This window comes from Geotrypetes seraphini, chromosome 19 (assembly GCF_902459505.1).
Source record: "Geotrypetes seraphini chromosome 19, aGeoSer1.1, whole genome shotgun sequence".
In the NCBI taxonomy this organism is placed as follows: domain Eukaryota; kingdom Metazoa; phylum Chordata; class Amphibia; order Gymnophiona; family Dermophiidae; genus Geotrypetes; species Geotrypetes seraphini.
This window is the reverse complement of record NC_047102.1, coordinates 35,029,059-35,054,842: the sequence shown is the minus strand read 5'-3', so window position 1 is coordinate 35,054,842 and position 25,784 is coordinate 35,029,059. Positions and strand designations below refer to the sequence as shown.

General features: G+C 41.1%; 1 protein-coding gene across 1 annotated transcript; it reads right to left on the bottom strand.

Moving 5' to 3' along the window:
• Positions 1 to 3,804: 3,804 nt before the first annotated feature.
• MRPL23 (mitochondrial ribosomal protein L23) lies at positions 3,805 to 25,324 on the bottom strand. Its single transcript, XM_033928921.1, has 5 exons — positions 25,196 to 25,324; positions 23,356 to 23,478; positions 18,779 to 18,861; positions 13,559 to 13,632; positions 3,805 to 5,791 (listed from the first exon to the last, which is right to left on the bottom strand). Exons 1-5 carry the CDS (start codon positions 25,210 to 25,212, stop codon positions 5,627 to 5,629), a joined length of 462 nt encoding a protein of 153 aa, XP_033784812.1. The 5' UTR covers positions 25,213 to 25,324; the 3' UTR covers positions 3,805 to 5,626.
• Positions 25,325 to 25,784: the final 460 nt, after the last annotated feature.

Here is a 25,784-nt window from a genome sequence, read left to right as displayed (position 1 = left end):
GGAAAAGTCCATAAACAATCATTAGTCAACTAGACTTGGGAAAGCTACCGCTCATCCTTGGGAGTCAGCTACAAGGAATGGATCTACTCTTAGGAATTTGTTAAATACAAGCTCCTAGTGACCTGGATTTGTGGGTTTGGTGGACCTTTGTTCTGACCCAGCATGGCATACCTTATTTATTTGTTACATTTTCTGCACTGTTCTCCCAAGGGAGCACAGAACGGTTTACATGAATTTATTCAGGTACAGTACTCCCCCGAAATTTGCGGGGGTTCCGCTCCAGGAGCACCCACGAATTTCAAAAAAACTGCGAATACTGGACACAATTTAGGAGCAGATCGGAGGCGGGAGAGGGCTGCAGGGGCGGCAGCGGGTGCCTATGTAAGTCATTCGTGGTATTTTCTGACCGCACTTTTGACTCTCCCCACATCTCTCCCCGCACGCCACTCACAAGTAAACGACTCCCCGATTGGTCACTGTCTCTCCCAGGCTCTTCTGTGCTAGATCTGGAAGTGCTGTTTTCCTTTCCATCTAGTCAGCCGCGGGCTCCTGACGCCTCACGTGTCCCACATAGGTTAGCAAAGAACCGCATTTAGACTTTAATGGAAACAGAACTTAGGAGGGGCCTGATCCCATGCAACGTCAGGTTTAATATTCTCTATGGAGCTTGCGAATTAGGGGCGGCAGCGGGTGCCTATGTAAGTCATTCCCGGTATTTTCTGACTGCCGGTGAATCCGTGACTCATGGACCGCGAATTCACGGGGGGAGTACTGTACTCATTTTTCCCTGTCTGTCCCAGTGGGCTCACAATCTATCTAATGTACCTGGGGCAATGGAGGGATTAAGTGACTTGCCCAGGGTCACAAGGAGCAGCATGGGTTTGAACCCACCACCTCTGGGTGCTGGGGCTGTAGCTTTAGCCACTGCGCCACTCTAGAAATCAAAATGTAGTAAAAGTGAGTCAACTAAAGGACAATGAAGCCATTGTGGCATCACTGATGAGATTGGCTCTTTGGCATTGGTGGAATGAGGAATTATGACATCACAATACCAGCTATGGTTATCAGAGGCTGAAACTTTTCACACTATTTATTTAATTTTCTATTCCATTTTTGAAAGGGCTCTACATTCACATCCATCTAAAGATCTCCTTTCTTTAAGGAAAGGAGCACTTTAGCCCCATTCTTTTTTTGTTGCGAGTGTCTCTGATGGCATGAGGTTGTTGGCAACCAGTGTTTCTGCTCACAAATTTCAACCTTATGCTAATTCATCCACCTCTGAGTGTTTCCATGTGTTTATTGTGTGCTATGTACTTTCCTGTGGAATTTGAATAAGAAAACCCGAGTGTAATGTGTAACCTTGAAATAGCTTTCCCGGCACATGGTTTGCATAAAGTGATTCTTCACAGGAAAGAAAATCAGTAACAGTGGGTCAATTTAAAATGAGGCCCCACACAGTAACCTGGTAAAGGTGAGGCCTTGGTTATGGCCCTGTGCCGACTCCCTCTCCCCCCTTCGTAGTTCCTGCAAAATGCAAGAGAGACACGAAGCTCAGAAGGGGTCCAATCAGGAGCAGCCCTCTGGCCACATGCCTTACATATTGTCTTTAAGTCACACTGTGCTTCTATTGAACACAATACTTTTAGGTATTTTTAAAAAAATCAAGGCTTTGAACCAGCAAGCTCAGCACATCCGACCAAATAGCTGGGGAACAGCTGCACACAAGCAATGACTTTGGGGATCTCAGTTTTACATATCAACTTTAACACTGCAGACGTGTTCTTTCAGTCTTGTTTTCCTCCAGTTACACTGAGCAGATATGCTGGCAAATGCATTCTTGGGGTGGTTAAGAGAGTCCCTAGAGCTGTGTGGGGTAGGAGCAGGAGAGCAGTGGCATGTTCGAAATGAGTTACAGAGATGTAATTTCGCTTCCTCCAGAACAATTCATCATTTTCAGCCAAAGGCTCACAGAAGCCAGTGCCAATCCTCACTGTCTGGCAGCCCTAGCAGCTTCATGGGCTCCCTCATTAGCACTAGCTGCAAACACTCTCCGTCCGAAGCCCTTGCTCCCTGCTCTAAACCACAGAAACATAGAAATAGACGGCAGATAAGGGCCACGGCCCATCTAGTCTGCCCACCACAATGACCCTCCCCTACCTATCTCTGTGAATAGATCCCACGTGTCTATCCCATTTGGCCTTAAAATCAGGCACGCTGCTGGCCTCGATGACCTGAAGTGGAAGACTATTCCAGTGATCAACCACCCTTTCAGTGAAGGGGTGGTTGATCGCTGGAATAGTCTTCCACCAAATTCAAAGAAAACAGATTTGCTCCGTGGGATTCTGCACCACAGCTAAGTCTGCACAATAAGTTGTCATTCTAGTCTCTGCTTCTCATAGGTCCCCTTACGCATGCACACTGCGCATCACGCACGCTGTCATGGGTTACCATCAAGATCTATGATCTAGTGCCCAGAACTAGTCAGCCACTCTCAGTGTTGGGCATTATGCAGAAAAGTTGATCTCCTATTAGCTGTTTATCCAGCTGTAATTCAATAGTACTAATAGATATAACACTTATGTCCCTTATTCCCTCTCCCTTTGGAAGCTGTCATACAAGTGCCAAAACTAGTAGCCAGACGTTTCTACTCAATTGTGACGGTCTGCATGATGCATAAGTGCTAGTACTGTGAAACACATTGGAGTCACTTTCAATTGAAAGAAACTAAGCTCGCTGCAATTTATCGCACTAGGTTTGCATCGATTGTCAATGCAATCACAAGCGAAAAGCAGGCGTGGGAGACGTGAGACTGTTAAAAGTGCAGAATCCAAGATGTGGTGGAAGCCTGCTGCTTCCAAGGCACAGATGGCACCAGCAGTGGTGCACTACAAGAACATAAGATTTGCCGCTGCTGGGTCAGACCAGTGGTCTATCATGCCCAGCAGTCCACGCGCACGGCGGCCCTTAGGTCAAAGACCAGCACCCTATTTGAGTCTGGCCTTACCTGCGTATGTTCTGTTCCAGCACAAACTTATCCAACCTTTTCCTGCATCCCTGGAAGGTGTTTTCCCCTATAACAGCCTCTGGAAGAGCGTTCCAGATTTCTACCACACTCTGGGTGAAGAACTTTCTTACATTTGTATGGAATCTATCCCCTTTTAACTTTAGAGAGTGTCCTCTCATTCTCTCCACCTTAGAGAGGGTGAACAACCTGTCTTTATCTACTAAGTCTATTCCCTTCATTATCTTGAATGTTTCGATCATGTCCCCTCTCAGTCTCCTCTTTTCAAGGGAGAAGAGGCCCAGTTTCTCTAGCCTCTCACTGTACGGCAACTCCTCCAGCCCCTTAATCATTTTTGTCGCTCTTCTCTGGACCCTTTTGAGTAGTACTACGTCCTTTTTCATGTACGGCGACCAGTGTTGGACGCAGTATTCCAGATGGGGGCGCACCATGGCCCGGTACAGTGGCATGATAATCTTCTCTGATCTGTTTGTGATCCCCTTCCTAATCATTCCTAGCATTCTGTTCGCCCTTTTCGCCGCCGCACATTGCGCGGACGGCTTCATTGACTTGTCTACAAGTACTCCCAAGTCTCTTTCCTGGAGGGTCTTTCCAAGTACCGCATCGGACATCCTGTATTCATGTATTCATGAGCAACTTGCTTTCAGAAGAAAAACTGAGGGGGGCAGGCGCAAGCCTACTGGGAAGGTGGTAGAGTTCAAAGAGGAGTGATATCACTCTGCAAGCAACTTGCAGGTACAGATGTATTGCCCTAGTGTTCAAGACTACTTCACACATTGCAATAGAATATAAATTTTGAATTTAATGGCTCCAAGAAAACAAACAAAAAACAATTCCACCTTCAGTAACCTCTCCAGACCAGAAAGCATTTTACTTCCAGGGCACCAGGATCAAATCCAGCTTAGATAAATCTAAAACAGGGCTGAAGTATAATGACTGGAAACTGGGAGCGCCTGATCTATGGTGGGGAATTGTGTGTGAGGGTAGATTGCACAGGTGGTTTCTGTGCTCTACTTTTTTTGTAGCTCAGCACCTAGCAGAATGACTATACGAAAGAAATTTGCACACAATAGGTCTCCACTATGTGACCATCTCTGGGAAAAGGTGACTAAAGCAGCAGATCCAAAAATGTTAGGAATGGCTGATTTTGCAGGTCATGGATCCATAAGCAGTCTGAAAAAGTTACATGTTTCAACTTCTGTAACTTTCTTTTTCACATAAAAGGATGGGGGTTTGGACCATTGCATTACCAATTGTTTCTTCTAATAGAATTTTTTAAAACCTCATTTTTTGTTTCTGGACACTTTCATCGCCTTTTCCCAGAGATGGTTATAGACATGTACATTTAAACGATGCTTATTCAATGTGGTAAATCCTGAAAACCCCAAAATTTAGGTGTGCCTCTAGGAAAGGGCTGAGATATATCAATTTGGGGTTTTATTACTGTCAATCTAGCATCTTTTTCAATTTCCAGATTTACTAGGGTGGGATGAGGGGGAAGGGAATGCATTTCCCAGCACACTCAGAGGTAATATTTCAAAGCAATCAGGACCCCTGAAAGAATGACCTTCAAAGAAGCACTAATTACACACAGGCACAAACTCTCTGTTCTCCAAAACAGGACCCTGGCAACTCCTGGAGATGCTGCAGAGAAAGGAGTGATCTTCCTTTATATAGTTACAGCTAGAAAATTTGAAAGTCGGCATTCAGATTATTTGAAATATAAAAACCAGATGCACTAGCATGTTCTAACTTTTCACTAATATGTGTGATTGTGAAGTAAGGACAAACATCCAGTCCTGGTTTACCCCACTCCATGCAATGATGCAAAGGTCCAGTTGACCCAAGGAAAGCAGGGCAGGATAAGCCTGACACGGAATCAAGATGTTTCTTCATGTTTTACTAATCCCAGTTCCTTTGCTATCCAGATGCTGGGCAGTGGCTCAATCAGTACATTAAGCATACACAAAAAGGGGCCCTGTAACAGGGACAAACACAGTCCACCACCGCTCTCACACTAGCAGCCCACTACGAAACTAAAAGCCCTGAAGCAAATCCCAACTGCTACATTTTCCACCTCGCTGTGCTGTACGTCTGCAAAAGACCTCCCGAGTTTGTGCCTCATGCTCTCTTGCTGGCCCCTTCAAATTCAGCTTGCTTTTAAATCTTAACCCCTGGCTCTCCTGATCACAGCCTGGTTGCTTTTAACCATCTCTATAATAACACAATTCCCAAAGCCTGTATGCTGTCTTAGCTAGGAGAGTCAGCCATGTGTCTAGCAGTGCTATAGAAATAATTTCAACAGTAGCAGAACAACACAGATACATGGTCCCGTCCTCATATGCTACACCAAACATCACCTTATGAAGCATCCAATGCAATCCCTAAAGCATATGGCACATTGAGGCTTTGGAGCAGTGATGCAGATGTTTTAAACTTTCAGACCATCACAGAGGAAGTTAAAAAAAAAAAAAAGAGGATTGGGATGAAGTGATTGACTCAGTCATTCTGTCCATTAGTGATCTCACATTTAATTATGTGGATTAACAGCTTTGAAGCACTGCCTGGCCCATCATAGGAAGCCATAGTAAGATCCATAGTGCATCACAGCCCAAACCAGTTCGAGACCCCTGCTCGCCAGGGGTCCTCCTTCTGCCTCTGTCTCTCATCTTCCATGAACTTGTTCTGGATATCCTCAAATGAGCCGGGTTCCAAGGTCTTTCCTTTCTCCAGGAACAAATCCGGGAACTGGAAGGTTTGCCCATGAGCCTAGGCAGAGAAGAACAATGCAAAATTAATATGCTAATCTTTGGATAGGTTTTGGGGGTGGAAGTGCCTACGCTACAAGGAGCGCAGTTTGAAGGCGCTCATAGCTCCTGTAGTACCTGCCTCTCACAGTAGGGCTATTGCTGGACCTGGGAATGAAATACTAATGTTATAGTTCGAATGCCATCTTCCAACAACATATCTCCCATGGAAAGGAGAGACTTTGATGTAGAAAGCCTCATGTTTGAAATTTTGTCTTGTACTGAAGAACTACTGTACAACATGTTGAAATTGATGGGCTGGGATGGTTCTCGCTTTAGTTTCTATGCTGATACCTTATGTTGGCTGTACTGTGTTTGAAAAATTATAAATAAATAAAAAAAGAAAGGAGAGACTTTGTAAAGGAAGAATAGCCCATTAAATCAGTGCAGATCTACTTGATATGACTGCCGTCACTGGCAATTTGCAATGATATTGCCAATCCTTCTGCTCCATTCTGGTCGCTCTTATATGAAATAGATTTCAAGCAGAAAGAGAAATTCAAAACAGCCTTAAAAATCTACCCCTTCAATCATGCATTCTATTGTTACTCAATCAGAACATGCTGCTGGCCTGATAGGAAAGGTTTCTGCTATTCCAGGGGTGGAAACCACTGTCCTTGTGGGCCACAACCCAGTCAGGATTTCAAGATTTGCATAACAAATATGCATGAGATCTAACTGAATACAATGGAAGCCTTACATGCAAATCATCATCATGCATATTCATGACTTTTCCATTCATATGTACTTTCTAATATTTTGCAGGTTATCTCATTTAGTTGACTCTAACAGTATAACAACCATAAGATCGGTCTTATCTTCACTTTTCCCCCTTTTCTCACCAAAGTACTGGCCCCTGCTTAATCTGTGGCTTAACCATCATGTGATCCCAACTCAGGATCTCCTGCACTTATCCCCAGCTTCTTTTTAGTTCTCTTGCCTTTCACACAAGGAACCTCTTAAGCTATAAGGGTAATAGAAGTGCACCTGATTGATAGAACTCGGTTACAGTTCTCTTCTCAGACCTCCATGGTAGCACTCTCTTGCATGTACATGGAGTGCAAAAAGCAAAGAGACTGCAAACATCTGAGCAGAACAATAATAACAGCCGTTAATGGCCTTATGGCCAACCCAGTCTGGCCCAACTGGCCTCTGCCCAAAACCTCTCTCAATTTTGTACCATCCATAAGCCCTGCCCTCTACATATGGTCTCTAGGTCCTCCACAGGTTTTGTTCTAACTCCACTGCCCTTTTGGTATTGTACAGTTTCTTCACTAACATACCAGGCTACACAGGCAAGTTCTGAACAGGGCATTTCATTAAAAAGAGGAACACAACATTTATCATCACCTACTGAAATCGGAATATTTTCAGAATGGCGACGCTGTTGACTAAGCCGGATCTGCTCTCCTAAAAAGTCAGATTTATCTCTTGAAGGAGAGATGAGTTAAGGGCCGTGGCAACATGTTCAAATCAGGGGCCTCTAGAAAAGGAGGAGGAGGGATCCATCCCAGATAATACAGCAGCAGCTGTAAGTTGGCCCCTTCCTTCCTGCTTGGTTGGTTGGAACTGATGCCATTGGTTAGGGGATTCTACTGTCTTGTGTCCAGCATTATTAATGCTCCACTTGCCCTTCCCCTTTACCTCTTTAAGAGAAAGTTCCATGGGCACCAACAGCCAACATTCTCGGGACAGCAGGAGAAACAGCTCTGGCAACAGAAGAGCTGCTTCGGAATGCAGCAATCCCATTGGCTCCTGCGCCAGGATGAATTTATAATCAGATCCGCATGAGCTGGAACCCAAGCCTATTTTCTCCCCGGTGGCAAACATTTGTAAATATTTTCTTGAATAACTTCTATTTTCTATAAGCAATAACAGATTTGAGTTTGCAAGAGGGCACTGTGAGAGAGACACGTCTCGGTGACTGGGAGCACCTGACCCCTGACCGTAGGCATTGCATCACAGCAGCTAGCCTCCAAGGCACAGTTGCTTACATAGGTGCATGCAGAGCAGTAAACAAGGCAGGGTTAGACTTAGTTCTGTATCCTCAGCAGGGTCACTGGATTCCTCGCTTCTTAGAGGAAAGCTACACCGAGGAATGCATTTCATCAATTCAGGCAGAGATGGAAGCTCATTTTGCCAAAGGAAAGGCTGCCCCCTAGTGGCTATTATATATTGTTAGACAACAGTGAAAGCCTGATCAAGTCAACACGTATACAGATACAAGTCTCACAAACACACAGATGCAGGCACACCCGAATGTTCTAGAATATTGTTCCACAGAAACTTTTTGTTTTGGCCAGATCACATTTATGTGGAGTGACAGAGAGTACAATACTCTCATTTTTGTTTAAATGATAAACAAACATAAAATTTTATTTATACACCACTATACACCTGGTAGTTCTATGCGGTTAATTATGTAAAGGCTGAACATAACCAGCATATAGTACAGGAACAGTGACCTAAAGGCTAAGCAGAGACGGCGAGATAGATGGCGACATGAATCAATGCTCCTTCAAAAACTTATTGAACAGATGGGTTTTCAAGTTACGCCTGAAGTGCAAGTACGATGAGGAGGACAATATAATGAGAAGCAGCTCCTGGTTTAAATGGGCTGCCTGAAAGGCTAACAGTTTTGTAACATATGTTTTTTGAGATTTTCCTCGCAGGGGTGAAAATGAAAAGGTGACGTTGTTGCACAAAGAGCGGATGGGAGTTGCAAATTCAAACACTTCCATCATGTCGAAGGCCGTGGAGGACCTTGTACATGAAGCAGGCAAATTTGAATAGTAGGTGGGCCTTGATGGGGAGCCAGTGAAATTGTTTATAATAGGGCTTAACGTGGTCTAATTTCTCCAGTCCAAAGATGATCCATATAGCTGAGTGTCGAATCATTCAAGTCTTTTGTAATGCTTGTGAGGGCACGAGAGGTAAACAATGTTACAGTAGTCTAGGATGCTAAGGATCAGTGATTGAGAGGATCCAGAAGGGGAGAACATCAAAATAAGCCCAAATAGAACTTAGTCTCCAGAATGTGGCAAAGCTTTTATGTACGTGTAACAGAATCTACTTGGGCTTTCATGGTAAGCTTCTGATCTATGGACATCCAGTGCACAAAAAGGCCCAGAGGTCAAGTGTCAAATTTTATTGAATATATAAAAAGCAGTATATGAAGTTCAACTAGACATGGAGCAATATTTTGGCAAAACAATGCCTGTTCAGGAGTCTGTATATTTGACAGATGTTTGTCTCAAACTTATACAGCCTCTAAACCTTTTAAGTCCTATGTGAAAAAAGAAACACCCCCTGCCCCCCAAATGGGAACACCCCAAAATCCTGAAAAGAAAATTAAATCTACTCAGGTCAAAATAAAAAATACGTATTCTAATACTGGGCAAATTAATTTCACATAACTTTTATCAATAATAAACCAACCTATATAACTACTAAAAAATAGGTAGGAAGTTAAAATCCAGAACCTCCAGGGTAGCTTTTCAAGAAGTGCTCCCTGCTCCACACGTAAGTCCCAAAAGACAGGCAGAGCTCCGAAATCTCAATGCGTGGATGAGGTGCTGGTGAAAGAAGGAGGGTTTTAGATTTGTTAGGAACTGGGCGACATACTGGGGAAGGGGGAGGCTATATCGCAAAAATTGGCTCCACCTTAACCAGGGTAGAACCAGGCTGCTGACATCAACATTTAAAATGAAGATAGAGCAGCTTTTCAACTAGAAACTAGGGAGAAGACAAACAGTCACTCAAATGAGCATGGTTTGGGACAAGGTATCTTTAAAAGATATCATCATAAAAGAGAAGACAAAAGCACCCCGATAGTGATATTGCAATACAGGTCACAGTAGACCAGGTTTTCTTAAATAAAGAGCAGGCTGATTTTAAAGATTGCAAATTACTTATGCCAACTGCTGAGCAAATAGTAAATAGATATGACAAACACTGTTTGAAATGTCTGTATGCAAATGCAAGAAGCCTAATAAACAAGATGGGAAAGTTAGAATATATTGCACTAAATGAAAAGCTAGATATAGGCATCTCTGAAACCTGGTGGAAGGAAGATAACCAATGGGACCGTGTCATACCAGGGTACAAATTATATTGTAGTGATAGGGTGGATCAAATCAGTGGGGGCATAGCATTATTTATATAAAAATTATTTTAGCCCGGTTCACAAAAAAAAAAAAAAATAAACATATATAACTGTCAGATAACAATGGAACATAAAACATAATTCACATTCATGAAAGTTTTTCCATTAAATCATATTAAGAAAAAGCCTCTACAAATAAAGTTGTCTTCAAAACCTTCTTGAATTTCAGTAAGTCAGATAGCAATCACTCCTGCCACTGAGATAATATAAGTTCTGATTTTCTCATAACATACAGTCACCAGCACTTCACTAACTAACCGTAACATCCCTTCTGACCTCAAAGATCTTGATGGCTAGTACACTTTTAACACCTGTGTCAAGTACCCTGGGAATCTCAAAATGAACTACCTCCGCGTAAACAAAAACTTTAGGACAATCTATCGGTTTCACAACGTTCGCTTACGCAGACGATGTTCAATTGGTTCATCCGATTGATTGAAATAATGCAAACAAATAATTTGCATTAATCAAAAACTAGAAAAACTTACGGCCTCTTTTACAAAGCCGCGCGGCAACAGCCCCGAAGTCCCTTAAATCTCTATGGGCTTCGGGGCCGTTAGCGCAGCTCAGCCGCTAGCATGCCTTTGTAAAAGAGGCCGTTAATGTTTGGCTTGACTCACAAATGCTCTCTTTGAATGTCGATAAGTCCAAACTAGTAGGAAAGAGAATTAGGATAAGTTATTTTCAAAATAGCATTAGGCTAAAAATAGGTTTTAAAATGAATTTATAAATTAATTGTATTAAATTATCATTGAGAAATCGGATTAGTATTAGATATGAATTATATTATTTACATTGTTAGACCTATTTATCTATTTATTAATTTATAATGAAGGTTGGTTTGAGTAGTATAATTTATCTTTCTCACTAGATTTGTAGTTCCGTTGTGTTAAGTACACTGTTCTCTAGAGAGATCGAATACATATGAACGATCTTGAGGTTTAAAATAGGTTCAAAGCGGTAGATAAAAAATGAAAAAAAAAAATGATAGAATGGTTCCATAATAGATAATGATAGTATTCCGTTTGAACAAATAGATAAATAAATAAATAGAGAATAGATACGAGATCTCACTCCTATCAGTATTCCAGTTCCGGTTTATCAAATGTAGATAAAACCAGGCCTGACGTCAGACGCCATCTAAATACAACATATTGTGGAGAGGAGCGGAGTCTTGAACACATGACAGTAAGTTGATTATGGGGAAATCTTTTTAAGTAAGACTGTTAGTTAACGACTTGGTTAGGAAAACTAGTACTATGAGCTAATTGTCTAGTAGTAGATATCCTCATAAACTAAGACTATGCGTTTGTATTTTCTAGATTTAAATGTGGGGAGCCTCAACCCTTAGGAAAGTGACTTGAACCATGAGCTCCCTTAATACTGGCTGCTACGTTAAAACTAAGTATTATTTAGTTTACTATAATAAATAGAAACCACAATTAAAAGTAAAGAAGTAAAAATACATTAACTAATAAAATTAAGTGAGTTAATGATGATCCTATGACGATCAGGTTGTGCGATTTGCTTCACCGGAACCAGTGGGGTGGTTTAGCCCTATGAGGATCAAAATAAATTCAAATGATGACTTGTTTAGATCTTTACTGGTCAATAAGAGTTTAAGACACTGGAAGTTTTGAAGCAGAATTGAGTACATATATGATTCCAGTTATCGGATAGCTGTCTATATAATAACTAAGTTTCAACTATGACAGCATTTAAAGGCAACTAACTCATTGAGTAATGCCCTAACTGGGACTTTTCAACAGAATATATATATATTTTCAACAGAATATATATATATATTCTAAGTTTGGACAGTTACTAACAACGACTAACAGTTATATCTGCTAATGGCAATCGTACAACAGCTAATTTTGACTAATGTCTGCTAACGTCAGCTGTGTCACAGGATTGAGGAGGTTTTTATGTCAATGAGGTCACCTACACCTCTCTAATTTTGAGAAGGACTGTTCCCGAAAGAGGGTCTGAGGCTTTTCCTCCTATTACACACTGTGCATCAGTTGCTGGTTTGATTCAATTACATTTATCACGGCTTTCTAGATTTTTAAATAGTGGGGTTCCCCAGGGGGGGGGGTCTGTCCTGGGACCGCTACTTTTTAACATATTTATCAATGATCTAGAGATGGGAATAACTAGCGAGATAATTAAATTTGCCAATGACACAAAGTTATTAAATCTAAGAGGATTGTGAAAAATTGCAAAAAGGCCTTGTGAGACCGGAAGACTGGGCATCAAAATGGCAGATGATGTTTAATGTGAGCAAGTGCAAAGTGATGCATGTGGGAAAGAGGAACCCGAACTATAGCTACGTGATGCTGGGTTCTATGTTAGGAAAAGGATCCAGGAAAAGGATTGTTGAGAATATGTTGAAACCCTCAGCTCAATGTGCGGAGGCAGCTAAGAAAGCAAATAGAATGTTAGGAATTATCAGGAAAGGAACGGAAAACAAAGATGAAACTGTTATAATGCTCTTGTATCGCTCTATGGTATGGCCACTTGAATACTCTGTGCAGTTCTGGTCGCCGTATCTCAAAAAAGATATAGCGGAATTAGAAAAGGTACAGAGAAGGGCAACGAAAATGATAAAAGGCTTGGGATGACTTCTCTATGAGGAGAGGCTAAAGCAGCTAGGGCTCTTCAGCTTAGAAAAGAGATGGCTCAGGAGTGATATGATAAAGAGGTCTATAAAATACTGAGTGGAGTGGAAAGGGTAGATGTGAATCGCTTTTTCACGCTTTCCAAAAATACTAGGACTAGGTGGCATGCGATGAAGCTATTAAGTAGCAGATTTAAAACAAACCGGAGAAAATATTTCTTCACACAATATGTAATTAAACTCTGGAATTCATTGTCGGCGAATGTAGTGAAATCAGTTAGCTTAGCGGGGTTTAAAGAAAGGCTTGGCTAATTTTCTAAAAGGGAAATCCATAGGCCATTATTGAGATGGCTTGTGGAAATCCACTGCTTATTTCTAGGATAAGCAGCATAAAATCTGTTTTACTAGTTGGGACCTAGCTAGATACATGGGACCTGGGCTGGCCACTATTGGAAACAGGACACTGGGCTTGACAGACCTTTGGTCTGTCCCGGTATGGCTATTCTTATGTTCAAACTGTATCAGTCAGCTAAGCTTCCAGTTAGGGTGGTTGAAAGAAATCATCATTACTCCTGGAAAACTTTCTTTCAAAAACATAACACATATATAAAGAAATAATTTTTAAAAAATCTTTTAAAATCAAGAATGAAGAGCAAACACTCATCTGGGAAAAAAAAAAGTTATTGTTGATTTAAGGATGGAGAAACGCCCCCCCCCCCCCCCCCCCCAATATTAGCACTTGCCTGTTATCTACCCTCTTAACCTCAAACAAATGTTTCTCCTCCAACCCAGCACTGTGTTTCACCCTAAAGGCTTCATCAGGGGGTGGGAGGGTGAGGATCACAGAAGTCCATTAGTCATTGTTTTGCTCTGTTCACCTCGTCACTTGCATTTATTCAAAGCACACTCTCAGTTTATAGCCACAGCTGTGGTATGTAACTCACCAGTTGCACATAAGCCACTTTGTAATCAGGAACTTTTATCCGCTGATTCTTGTAGTCCCTCTTGTTGTTCTTACCTGTGCAGAGAAACATAAGATTAAACCTTCCTTTCTAGCTCTTTATTTGGACGACACACAATAAGACACGCTCCTAAACTTCTCATTAACTTGTAGTGAATTAAACTTGTGCTACACCAACGCCAGATAGAAATAAACAGCAGAATGAGGCCATAGAAGAAAAGGAAAGGCCTGCTCATCATTCTTGATCCAAGCATGACACCCACGCTGTGCTCTCTTGTAAGTTTTGATTCTCCTTTCAAAGTACATGGGAGCTGTTCTAATGAAGCTATTTCTGGCATACTATTCTTCCAAAAATAAAGTGGCAATGAGGTTTTCCAGAAAAGGGAAATAGTTAATCGCCTAGAAGGAATCAAATGAAGCTTCAGCTGCCTGTTGTCTCCGACAACCTGGATTTAGCAAAGGGAAGTCCTGTTTTACCATCTTTTAGAAATTTTTGAAGGTGTAAATAAGGGTGAATCAGTTTATAATAGTGGTTCCCAACTGTCCTGGAGGACCACCAGCCAGTCAGGTTTTCAGGACAGCCCAAATGAATATGCATGGAGCAGATTTCCATGCCTGTCTCCTCCATTATATGCAAATCTCTCTCGTGCATATTCATTAGGGCTATCCCAAAAACCTAACTGGCTGGTGGTCCTCCAGGACAGGGTTGGGAACCACTGGTTTATACAATGTATCAGGATTTTCAGAAGGCATTAGACAAGACCCTCATGAAAAATTCCTGGGGACAGAAGGCAAAAAAAGTGGAATGCCTTCTGAAAATCTGTACTGGGACTGATACGAGTTAACATTTATATAAATAAAATCTGAAAAAAGAAGCACTGGAGAGAGGTAATCAAATTTTCAGATGATGCAGAATTATGAAAAGTTGTTAAAACATGAGCAGATTATGAGAAGTTGCCAGGAGTCCTTGTGAGACTTAGAAATGGCAATCTAAATGGCAGATGAAACATGATGTGGATCGGTGTAACGTAATGCACATGGGGAAAGAATTCCAACTATAGCTGCACAATTTGGGGTTCCGTATTAGGAGTTACGGAACAGAAAAAGGATCTTTGGGTCCTTGTGGAAACCACTTTGAAATCGTTAGCTCAATGTATAGCAGTGAACAAAAACCAAAAAGTATTATTAGGAATTAATCAGAAAGAAACTGAAGATAAATTGATGCACCTTCTTTTCCAGTTTGCCTGTCCTGACTAGATGGTAAGCTCTTTTGAGCAGGGACTGTTTCTTGTGTGCATACATATGTCTAGTAGTGCTATAGAAATAGTAAAATCAATGTCACCAAGTCTATGTATAAGGCCAGGGTGCATCCATACCTTCAATACTATGGTCATCAGATGGGTATAACAGAACTAAAAAGAGATACAACATGAACGAAATGGCTCCCTATTAGGAAAAGCTAAACAGGTTAGATCTCATCAGCTTTAAGAAGAGACAGTTAAGAAACAATATGATGGAGGTCTAGAAAAACTTGAGTGTGGTGAAACAAGTCCATATAGAAATAATATGATGACTCAGATGTAGCAGATTTAAAACACCGTAGATAGGCTCTACAAGTTTTCGCTGGAGAACGTAATCAAAGCTAATAGCTGAATTTAGATCTAGACAAGTTGCCACAAAATATTATTACTCAGATTGACATGGATTGTATTTCATAGCCTCCAACCTTGCGTTTCCCGTTAGTCAAATATCCACGTTTAGTTTTGTTATCTGCATTGTAATTTTTTAACCCCCAAATCTTTTTATTGTAACTCGCTTAGAAATCCTGATAAGAAATTTTATCAAATTTTAATAAAACTTGATGTCTCTGCTTCATATTTCTGCGAGTAAAAGATAAGGAAAAGATTTTCCTATTAGGATTAACTGTTTACCTAAATACACAGTCAGCCAGTACAAATATTTTCAACGTATGCATGCGCATTCCCTTGGGAAACTGTCAATAGTACACCAGTGCCCAGAGGTGTTTGCAGCTGTTTATTTTAATCATTTATTTCTAGAGCATAAATGTTAACAACATAAAGGCAGCGATGAATCACTAAAATATATGCTAGCTACTGTTAATGATGAGCGTTCCTGCCACCCATTAGGTATTCTGTTATTTTATCGTCCCCCGATTCCTTGGAATAAATCTTCTGAACTAGTATTCGAGACCATAACAAGAGCTTTCCTAAAATTCCAGAGACTATTGATTACTGGTGACCTTAATCTTCATTTAGATGATAACGCTAATGAGAATGTTATCGAACTCAGCAGATTTCTCATCTTTCTGGGTTTTCCTCCTCTTAAGTCCGCTCCAACTCATGAAAAAGGACACTCTCTCGATATGATTCGCTTTCTTGATCTTACCGATCATAAAACTTTAGTTGAGGATGTTCGTTGGGAACAAGTTCCATGGTCTGGTCATTTTCTGGGTGCCTCATGCCTACCTGTTTTTATGTCCCATCTAGGGGCTCAATCTTGTACTCCAAAACTTATTACCTTCCAGAAGAAAATCATGAGTGAATAATTTTGGACTCAATTTCTCTTCCTCAGGCCCGATGCCTCAGAAGTCAACTCAGAAGTCCCCTGTCTTGGAATTCTGTAAGATCTGACATTACCAGATCTACTCAAAAATTTAAATTGTCCTTTCCTACATTGAACACTCTATGATAGCTCTTACAACCAATATCCAATACTACCTAGATCACCATAAATCTGTCCTCCTGATCTCACTTGATCTATCTGCAGCATTTGATACTATTGACCATCATTTAATCATCAAGAGACTGTCCTCCATTGGCATTTCTGACCAACTGCTAACTAAACATGTTTAAATCATATTTTCAAGATAGGTCAGCCAAAGTTATTTTCAACAATTCATCATCAAACAACTATACAAATTCTTATGGTATACCTCAAGGCTCAATCTTGTCCCCTCTTTTATTTAATATTTTTTGTCGCCACTACTCACTCTAAGTCAATCCATTGGATTTTCCTCTTTTGCCTATGCAGATGACATCCAGCTTTTGTATCCATTAAATATAGCCGATTCAAATGAGATAATAAATATAAATAATAAGTTAAAACAAATAAGTCAATGGCTTAAAGATAACATGTTGGCCCTGAATGCAACCAAATCTTCAATAATGTTTTTCCATGGAAAAAGGATCTTACATTTTCATCACAAATACTCTTAGATAATTTCCCACTACAAAAAGTAACAACAACGAAAATATTAGAAGTATTATTAGACCAATAACTTTCTTTTCATGACCAGATTAGTTCAGTAGTTCAAAACTGTTTCTGTAAGTTACGTCTTATTAGATCTTTGTCCAGAGTTTTAAAACCAGAAGCTCTTAACATTCTCATTCATTCTTTGGTCATTTCTAGGCTAGATTACTGCAACACATTGTATCATGGCATAACCCAGAAAGAAATAAGAAGGCTACAAATCATACAAAATACAGCAATAAAAATTATTACTAACTCCCAAAAATATGATCATGTCACACCTCTTCTACAAAAAGCACACTGGTTACCAATTTCATACAGAATGATCTATAAAATGCACTGATAACCTTCAAAATCCAACAAACCAACACACCAATAGTTCTAGATTGTTTTTTGATACCATATTCTCCAGCCAGGACACTTAGATCAACGGAACAGCATTTGCTGACTATCCCTTCTCTAAAAATAATAGGTACCAGAAAAACTACAAATTTTTCAGTCATAGCACCCCAGCTTTGGAACAATTTACAAATCATTAGAAAAATGTAAAAGCACATTAAAATGGCACCTGTACAAAGACGCATTTGAGTCATAGATAGGATAATTCATCTATCAGTAATCCCTAATTTTAACCAGACCTTATGTATAGGTCACAATCTCCCCTATCCTTTTTTTTAGGCTTAGCCATATTTTTTAAACATTCTTCATCACCCTCCTGATGTTGTGTTTTCCCTAAATGTACTCTTACTTTCTTCAAAGATTGTAGTTCACCCCTCTTCCCTTTTGTATCGCTAATTACTTGTGTACATACATTGTATGTTTATTTGTAGAAATAGTTTTATTTTCGTCTCCTAATTTTAAATTGTCATACGCATTGAAGTATTTGATACTGTGTGTACGACAAACATTTAATAGACTTGAAACTTGAAACCTACATTGGCAAACTAGGGAAGTCTCTACTTTTCAAAATGACTGAGCTGTGGAATAATTTTCCTATTCAACTGTGCGATCTGGGCTCTTTCCAACCCTGGGCAAGTCCCTTAATCCCCCCATTGCCCCAGGTACATTAGATAGATTGTGAGCCCATCAGAACAGACCGGGAAAATGCTTGAGTACCTAAATAAATTCATGTAAAGTGTTCTGACCTCCCTTGGGAGAACGGTATAGAAAATTGAATATATAAAAGTATGTCTGTTTCTTCCATTTCGAAAACATCTGAAAACGTGGCTATTTTCAAAGCTGTAAATCCCGCTCCTCTCTATACTATTCAAAATCCATATTGCATCTAATTTCTTGTAAACCGTGCCGAGCTCTACTGTTATAGAGAAGATGCGGTATAGAAGCCTAAGGTTTAGTTTAGTTTATTCATCACAACCACTTCTACTAAGAGGCTGTTGGATGCATCTACCACTCTTTCCATAAAGAAACATTTCCTTAGACTATTCATGAGTCTAACCCTATTGGCCCTCATTCTGTGAACCCCTCATTTCAGAGAATCTTTTCCACTGAAAGAGGTCCACCTTGGAGGGATTTAAATGTCTCTATCATCTCTCCCCTATTTAATTTTGGTTTCTAGAATGAACACTCAAACACCTGTGCTTAGTAGCAGAAGAATTCTGGGAGTGAGTTAAAGTGAAGACCGAAGTGTGTTATTAGAGCTTTTGGGAAGGGTGGGGGGGTACAGAAAGAGCAGCTGCAAATCTGGACTCAGGAGAATCAAGAGACATGTGTGGGGGAAGCTCAGCAGTGAAATAACTTGATACTGCAGGTTATGACTGAGATGCTTCAGCAGAGTGGGGAGAACCTACTCAACACCTAAGCTCCATGTATTGCTAGCTACTCCTCTTAAAAACAGATCATTGAATCCAGCTACAGAAAAAGTAGCAGACACCTCAGAGGATCAGAAAAAGCCCATGCAGGAGCTGGGACTCACCGTACTGTATCCGCGTTCTCACTGCTGCCACAGGGACATTGTAGATCTTCTGCAGGTAATTCTGCACGTCAAACTTTGTCATTCTGGTGAGAAAAATTATAGCATTTTTAAAAAAAAATCAGCTTATGAGCAGTTCAGAGACCTACTAAAGTGTACAGGAATTCATTCTCTCCCTCCCCCCGTCAAGGTAAAGGTTTCCACAGTTGGGCAATGAGGGTTCTCACAGGGTGATATCTCCAACGGGTTAATTTTGCACATTCCAACGACAATGTGGAATGATTAGACCACAATGCTGTTAGCCTGCAAACAGTTTCTCTATCCACTACCACCAAATCATGTTTAAAGTATTACTAGGCATACACACAGCACTATACAGGTACACGCAAGACTGAAAGCTCCACAGAGCGGGAAATCTAGCTTCACAAAAAAATTTACATACGAGGACTGACAATTAATTTCATGAACTCATCCTAGAAAAAGTGCTGCATACCTCATTGTTGAATATCACTATGACCAATTTCAAAGTACTCCCCCCTTGGGAAGCTATGCATTTATGCCAGCGCCTAGTCCACCCTTCAAAGCTATTTTGGAACTCTTTTCCTGGATTGTCCATCAGAGCTGTCATTGTCCTGAATGTCATCAAAATGTCTTCCTTTCCATATTTCCTTCATCTTTGGGTAAAGAAAATAAAGTCAGCTGAGTAGGGAGCGTGTTCTAGCACAGTTATTTGTTTACTGGCTAAAAACTCCATCACAGAGTTAGCTGGTGCACTGTCGTGATGCAAAAGCCACGAAGGACCATTTTTTGCACACCTTTCTCATGTCAAGATTATCAGTTAAGATTTTCTTAACTGTTTCTCTATCGATGTTTACTTGACCCGCTATGCTTCTCACAGTCAGCCGTCGATTTTGACGCAAAATGCAATGAATTTTCAATGTTTTCGTCAGTTCTGCAGGTTACTTGCTGTCCTGACCTTTATCAGTAAGCTTTCTCTCCCCTCAGAAAAACTTATTTAATCCATTAGTCGACTGCCATTTTCTTCATGGCATTATCCCCATAAACTTAAACTAACACATCCCTGATCTCACTTCCACTTTTGACAAGTTTAATAAGAAATTTAGCATTTGTTCTTTGCTCTAATTCAGGGGTGTCAAAGTCCCTCCTCGAGGGCCGCAATCCAGTCAGGTTTTCAGGATTTCCCCAATGAATATGCACGAGATCTATTTGCATGCACTGCTTTTCGTTGTATGCTAATAGATCTCATGCATATTCATTGGGGGAAATCCTGAAAACCCGACTGGACTGCGGCCCTCGAGGAGGGACTTTGGCACCCCTGCTCTAATTCAAGCCCTGACATTCTCGCACGACATCGTCACACATCAACACGAACACAGCTGTGAGACACTGATATACCAAGGTTATGAAACCTTACCGAGCTGTTTGGGCAGTGCTGCCGACGCAAGCGCTCAGTGGCAAGTTCATGAACTTAATTGTCCGACCTCATCCAACTAAAAAGGTTACATCTCAAAAATTACAAAAGTATAAGCAGAGAGGAAATTGCATACAGATTCAACTAGTCAGAAAAATTAGCAAGACCAAGCTTTGCATCAAGATCTATAAAACTGTTTGTAATAAATCTGATTAAAAGACATGACTGTGTTTGGTAGAATAAACTACACCAGGGGTTGTGGCAGAGCCAAGAAAATGGATGTATAACTGGAGGGAGTAGTACACATTCGGATATTGTAGAAACGATTCCCTCAGGGAGTTCTAACTTCAATGCTAGAGGGGCAACTGGCCCAGCAAGCCAGCAGTTGACTGGGGAAGGGGCAATGAGTTTCCATGAGAGTACAATTAAATGAGAACCCAGCAGACGAGAGAGGAGAGTTTTTTTCATTCTCTAGCTGGCTGTACCTGATAGATCCTGAAGGCAGCTGCTGGTGGTCTGATTCATGGAGAGAGGAGAGTTTCTAACAGTGTGCTGAATGTCGCAGCAGGTAAATTCCTACAAATCTTATATGAAAACATGATCTTTAGTAGAAGTAGCTAGAGAATAACATTAGGGGGGCCCCATTTTGAGGGACGATGCCAGAAGAGAAGGAGTGATTGGGCACTTTGGTCTGAGGGGTAGCGAGCTTTTGCAGATCTTGTTTGAGGGGGGCTCTACTTTGGATGGGTTCTTGTTTAGGGGACTGTTCTTAGGGAGGGACTAGGTTCTTGAAAGTCATGGCCACTCCATGTTCCTGGCCGCTAGAACAGCACAGCTTCAAGGTGCCTTGTAAGCAGCTTTATTCTTTTACTGTCATACCACAAGCTGGTGATTCCCATGGTAAATCAAGGTTTGGCAAAAACTCAACTTTTACTACATCTTCCCTCAAATTTTTGGAAACATTTTGGATAGCTACACACACACTTTTACAAAACTATAAAGCAGTTTTTAGCGTTAGCCGTGGCGGAAACGGCTCTGATGGTCATAGAATTCTTATGAGTGTTGGAGCTGTTACCGCTGTGGCTGGCACTGAATAAAGCAGGGGATAATTAATTAATTTTAGGGACAAACTCATTTTTTGTCAGTAAATTTTTCTATATTGCTTAGGTTGACTTTGTACTTAAAGAGATGCTGCATTTATTTGATATGTATTTAAAAAAATCTTTATTTATAATCCACCTTATAACATGTACAGTATATGTTCAAAGCCGCACTAGTGTTTTTAGCACTGGCTGTGGAGGTAACAGCTAGGATGCTAATAGGAAAGCGGCTGGTGCGGCTTTGTAAAGGAATACCTAAGTCCAGTACTGGGCAGACTTGCATGGTCTGTGTCGCGTATATGGACGTTCAGTTGAGGATGGGCTGGGATGGTTTAGATGAGCTGGAATGAGCTTTGACGGTTTCTGGCCCTGAAATATCTAAGGAAAAGAACAATTTAAATTAAATCATTAAATTATAGAGAGTGTAAGTTTGGGCAGACTAGATGGACCATTCAGGTCTTTATCTGCCATCATTTACTATGTTACTATTTTTTTTTTTTCCAATTACATTATGAAGAGGGTTCACTGAGAAGTCAGTAGTTAAAATAGTATTTCTGGGTAAATATTTGCTATTTCAATGTCTAAGCACTTTACAGCTGTTTCCTAAACTCAAACATCATGATCAGGATTCCTAAAGCTGGTATTGATCAGAAATGATGAAGTGTTGTGTTGTCTCCAAGGCCAAAAGCATCCCGTTCTGTCAAGTCATGAATTCCTCAAGCATCTCCTTCCAGCTCGTAATCCTGTCCATGCACTCCACAAATGATCTAATAATTCACACTGAAACTTGTACTTATTGAGGAAAATAAAACCAAATTGTGCATGACCAGTACTAAATCCCCAAATCATTGAGAAAGCAGGGCTAAGCAGATCTCAGCTGTCTGTATGATCAATGATTTGGGTAGAAGGTACGGCTGCCAGTGCAATAGAAATGATAAGTCATTATAGTAGTCCAGCATTCTGCGTTTTGGGGAATCCGATGGTAGATGGAGGCAAAAGTGATCCTCTGGTTGTAGGTTTTTCTGTTTGCGTTCTTTTCCAGCTTTAGGGAATGTGCTGAACTTGTCTGTGAAATTTGTTTGCTTTGGTTTTTTAAATATATACAATAATGGAAATATTTTCAAGAGTTTAGAGTAATTAGAATACTGGGTATTAAATGGGCAGTCACTGGTTCCGGTATGCTTCACCCACGTGACCACCACCTTTCATATACACCCTTCCAGAATAGTACCTGCAAGCACTTAGACACATAAAGCAAATGCATGCACCCTGGTACAAACCCCCTTGTCTAGATCCCAGCTTTCTAAAATTAATTCAATATAGTACTTCTTCACCGAAAGGGTGGTCGATCATTGGAACGAGCTGCCTCAGCAGGTGATTGAGGCCAGCAGCGTGTCAGATTTTAAGAGAAAATGGGATATTCACGTGGGATCTATAGGGGAGTAGAAGTCAGGGAGTGGGTCATTGGTATGGGCAGACTCGATGGGCTGTGGCCTTTTTCTGCCGTCAATTTCTATGTTTCTATGTTTCTATGTTTCTATTCATCCAAGCAAGCTTTCCTTCAGTTGTCTAGTCATGAAAACCATATACAAGGAGTTTGCAAGAATGCATTCATTATATCCAACATTTATTGTGCTAGCTTCAGCAAGTCACTGAACCTTTTAGTGCTCTGAATAGAATATAAGGATGCCCATAGCTATGAACCACCTCATACAGAGAATTTGTATAGTTTATGATTTAAACTTTAGTGTGATTATCCCTGCAGTTAGGGCTGTTTCTTTCTACAGCATAACAACTGAGTGGATGGAACTTAGAGCTCTCTGCTACAGAGTGCAGCTGCTGCCATACAAGCACAACAGGGCTCTGGACCCATCTACTTCAAATCAGGGGCCTTTGTTATTTGATAAAAGGGAAACAAACTATTCACAGAATTGACCAGTGTTACCATCAGGCCAGTAGCTCAATAGGCACAAAAATATGGGAGGCTACACCACGCCCCTAGACTTTCTGAAGAAGAATACAAACCAGCATATTGCACTAGCACTTACTTCATTGGGATACGGAATTGAACTATATCCTCAGGCTGTGGCACTCCTGGTCTCACCAGTGTCAAGAAGAAGTCTGTTCTGAAGATACGAAGTTGGGGGTTTCCCAGCTGATACAGTGGATACCTGCCAAAGAGAGACAGTGCTAAAGGCAAGAAGCAAGCTAAAACAGAAAATCATTTGTTTCAGAATATATTCTGAATGAGGTTATTTGAAAAGCTAATCTCTTCTTCACCCAGATTGGTAGACCAATTTAAACAGAAATGACAAATTCACATGAAGGTCTCAGAATCTTATCAGCAGCAGTGAATATTTTTAGCCTACGGCACTCATTTTGAAAGCAGAAGGACATCTCAAATTGGCCCAAAAAATCCATCTTAACAAAAATGTCCAAATAGTGATTTTTGAAAGGCAGAATTTGGACATCCTACACTGCAGTTTGTCCAAATAGAAAGGGTGCGTGTTGTGGGCGGAACTAGGGAGAGCTCAAATTTTGGATGTCCAACATCGAACAGGAAGAAACGTCCAATTCAAATAAGAAGGGCGCCCTACATTAGACCTCTGTCAATTACGTCCAGAGTTCCCTGATTGGGTAGCTGACCAATGGAGGGATTAAAAATGACCTCCTTAACTCCTAAGTGGTTACTGCCTTCTCCCCCATCCCTGAAAATGGCACCAGAAAGGAAAACTAGGATCCCTGACAGCATCAGATATTATGGGCATTAAGAACACAGCAGCAAATAGTTCTGAACTGTAGCCTAATGGTCAGTGCAGTGGACTGTAAATCAGGGGACCTAGGTTCAAATTGCACTTCAACTCTTTTTCTTACTTTAAATTTTAAGCTCTCCAGAAACAGAGATATACCCACTGTACCTAAATATTAAAACATCAGCAAGCCTGAGGGCTATTGAGGTAGTGCACATTCAGGAACAGTAGGTATTTCCTTGTCTATGGAGAGTTCACCGTTTAAAATAACAATTGCAGTGGAAAATGAACTAGGGTGTAGAGAATGGCATGGGGACAAATTTTTCCTCATTCCCGTGGGAGCTCATTGTCTCGTCCAGTTCTTTTCCTGTCTCTGCCCCATTCCTGCAAGCTTTGTCCTCATCTGCACAAGCCGCAAACCCTTCAAAATCATAACTGTTCGAGGCTTATGCAGTTAGGGCCGAACTTACAGGGACAAAACTCGTGGGGACGGGAGGGGGAAAAATTTGTCCCTGTGTCATTCTCTACTAGAATATATGGATTAAAGTTCACTGCACTGACCACTGGGCTGGCCCTCTGTAGGGATGTCTGTGTAGCCATTTTTGTACAAAAGTTGCCAGAGAGACATCCTTGATCCTGGTTTTTTTTGACATTCATAATCTGGACATTTTATTTTGAAATATGGTTGCTCATTTTAGATTAATGTAGTTAACCTAGCGGGGTTAGTGCGTCAGACATTTCATCACACGCCAACGCCTGCTCAATGCAGGCGTTAGCGGCCAGCGCGGCAGGCGGTATTACGCGCGTTAAACCCCTACCGCAGCTTGATAAAAGGACCCCTTAATGTCTTATTTTTTACAAAATGACTCTTTCTAGTTTATAAATCTTTCCTTTTGGCTAAGCCTTTTTTTTTTTTTTTTTCCCTTGAAAATTTATTGAAAGTTTTACAAAATACAAATGCAAAAGGGAAAATGGTACACAAGAAAAGTACAATAGTCAACAATGCTAAGCCTTAATAAGAATATTGTTATTTAGAGACTGTTTAATTTCACTTGGGTGATTATTGTTCGAGATCCTAATTGATTTCTCTTTTTGCGACTTTTTCCCCCCTCCCCCCCCCATTGGCAGGATGACTTACATCATATTTTTCGCCATGTCTCCGCTCCCTCCTTCCCCTTTCTCGCCTCCGAATCCAAAAGCGCCCTCCCGTTTGCTCCAACCCCCCTGTCCAGGCTCCCTTCCCCTCCCCGCTCTCTGCCTTCCGCCTTCCGCCTCTCCCGCGAGCACTTCCGGGAGCCGAGCGGGGCGCTGGGCGCTGGGAAACCTCCACTGGGATGGCGCGGGCTCCCCCTGCAGCCGGGGCGGACTCATTGACGCCGCGGCCAGCTGAATTGAGAGGGCTCGCAGACCCTGTAAGGGTGGCTTGGCTTTGTCGTTGGTTGAACAAGAAAGAGAGCCAGAACTTCACCTCTTGGACTGACGTTTCTAGACAAATGACCCCTCTGAGCTGGCCAGGAAGGTCAATCTAACCATTAAGCAACATGACAGAGCCCCCTAGGGAAGAGAAGGGTGGGAAGAAGCAGCTACAGTCAACACAACAGAATAGATGCTAAATACTTGGTATATATCATATCATATCCCATCATACATTATTACAGGATTGTTCCCAGTAGGGTAGTGTTGGCATGACCATGATTTATCAAAATAGAGTTACAGCTTATTATTTC

Excerpts from the sequence above, each read along its gene's own strand:
- MRPL23 (XM_033928921.1), bottom strand. Across the intron at positions 13,633-18,778 it reads GAGAACGCGGATACAGTACG|GTAAGAACAACAAGAGGGAC; the intron begins GTGAGTCCCAGC and ends TTCTCTGCACAG. Across the intron at positions 5,792-13,558 it reads AAGTGGCTTATGTGCAACTG|GCTCATGGGCAAACCTTCCA; the intron begins GTGAGTTACATA and ends TTCTCTGCCTAG.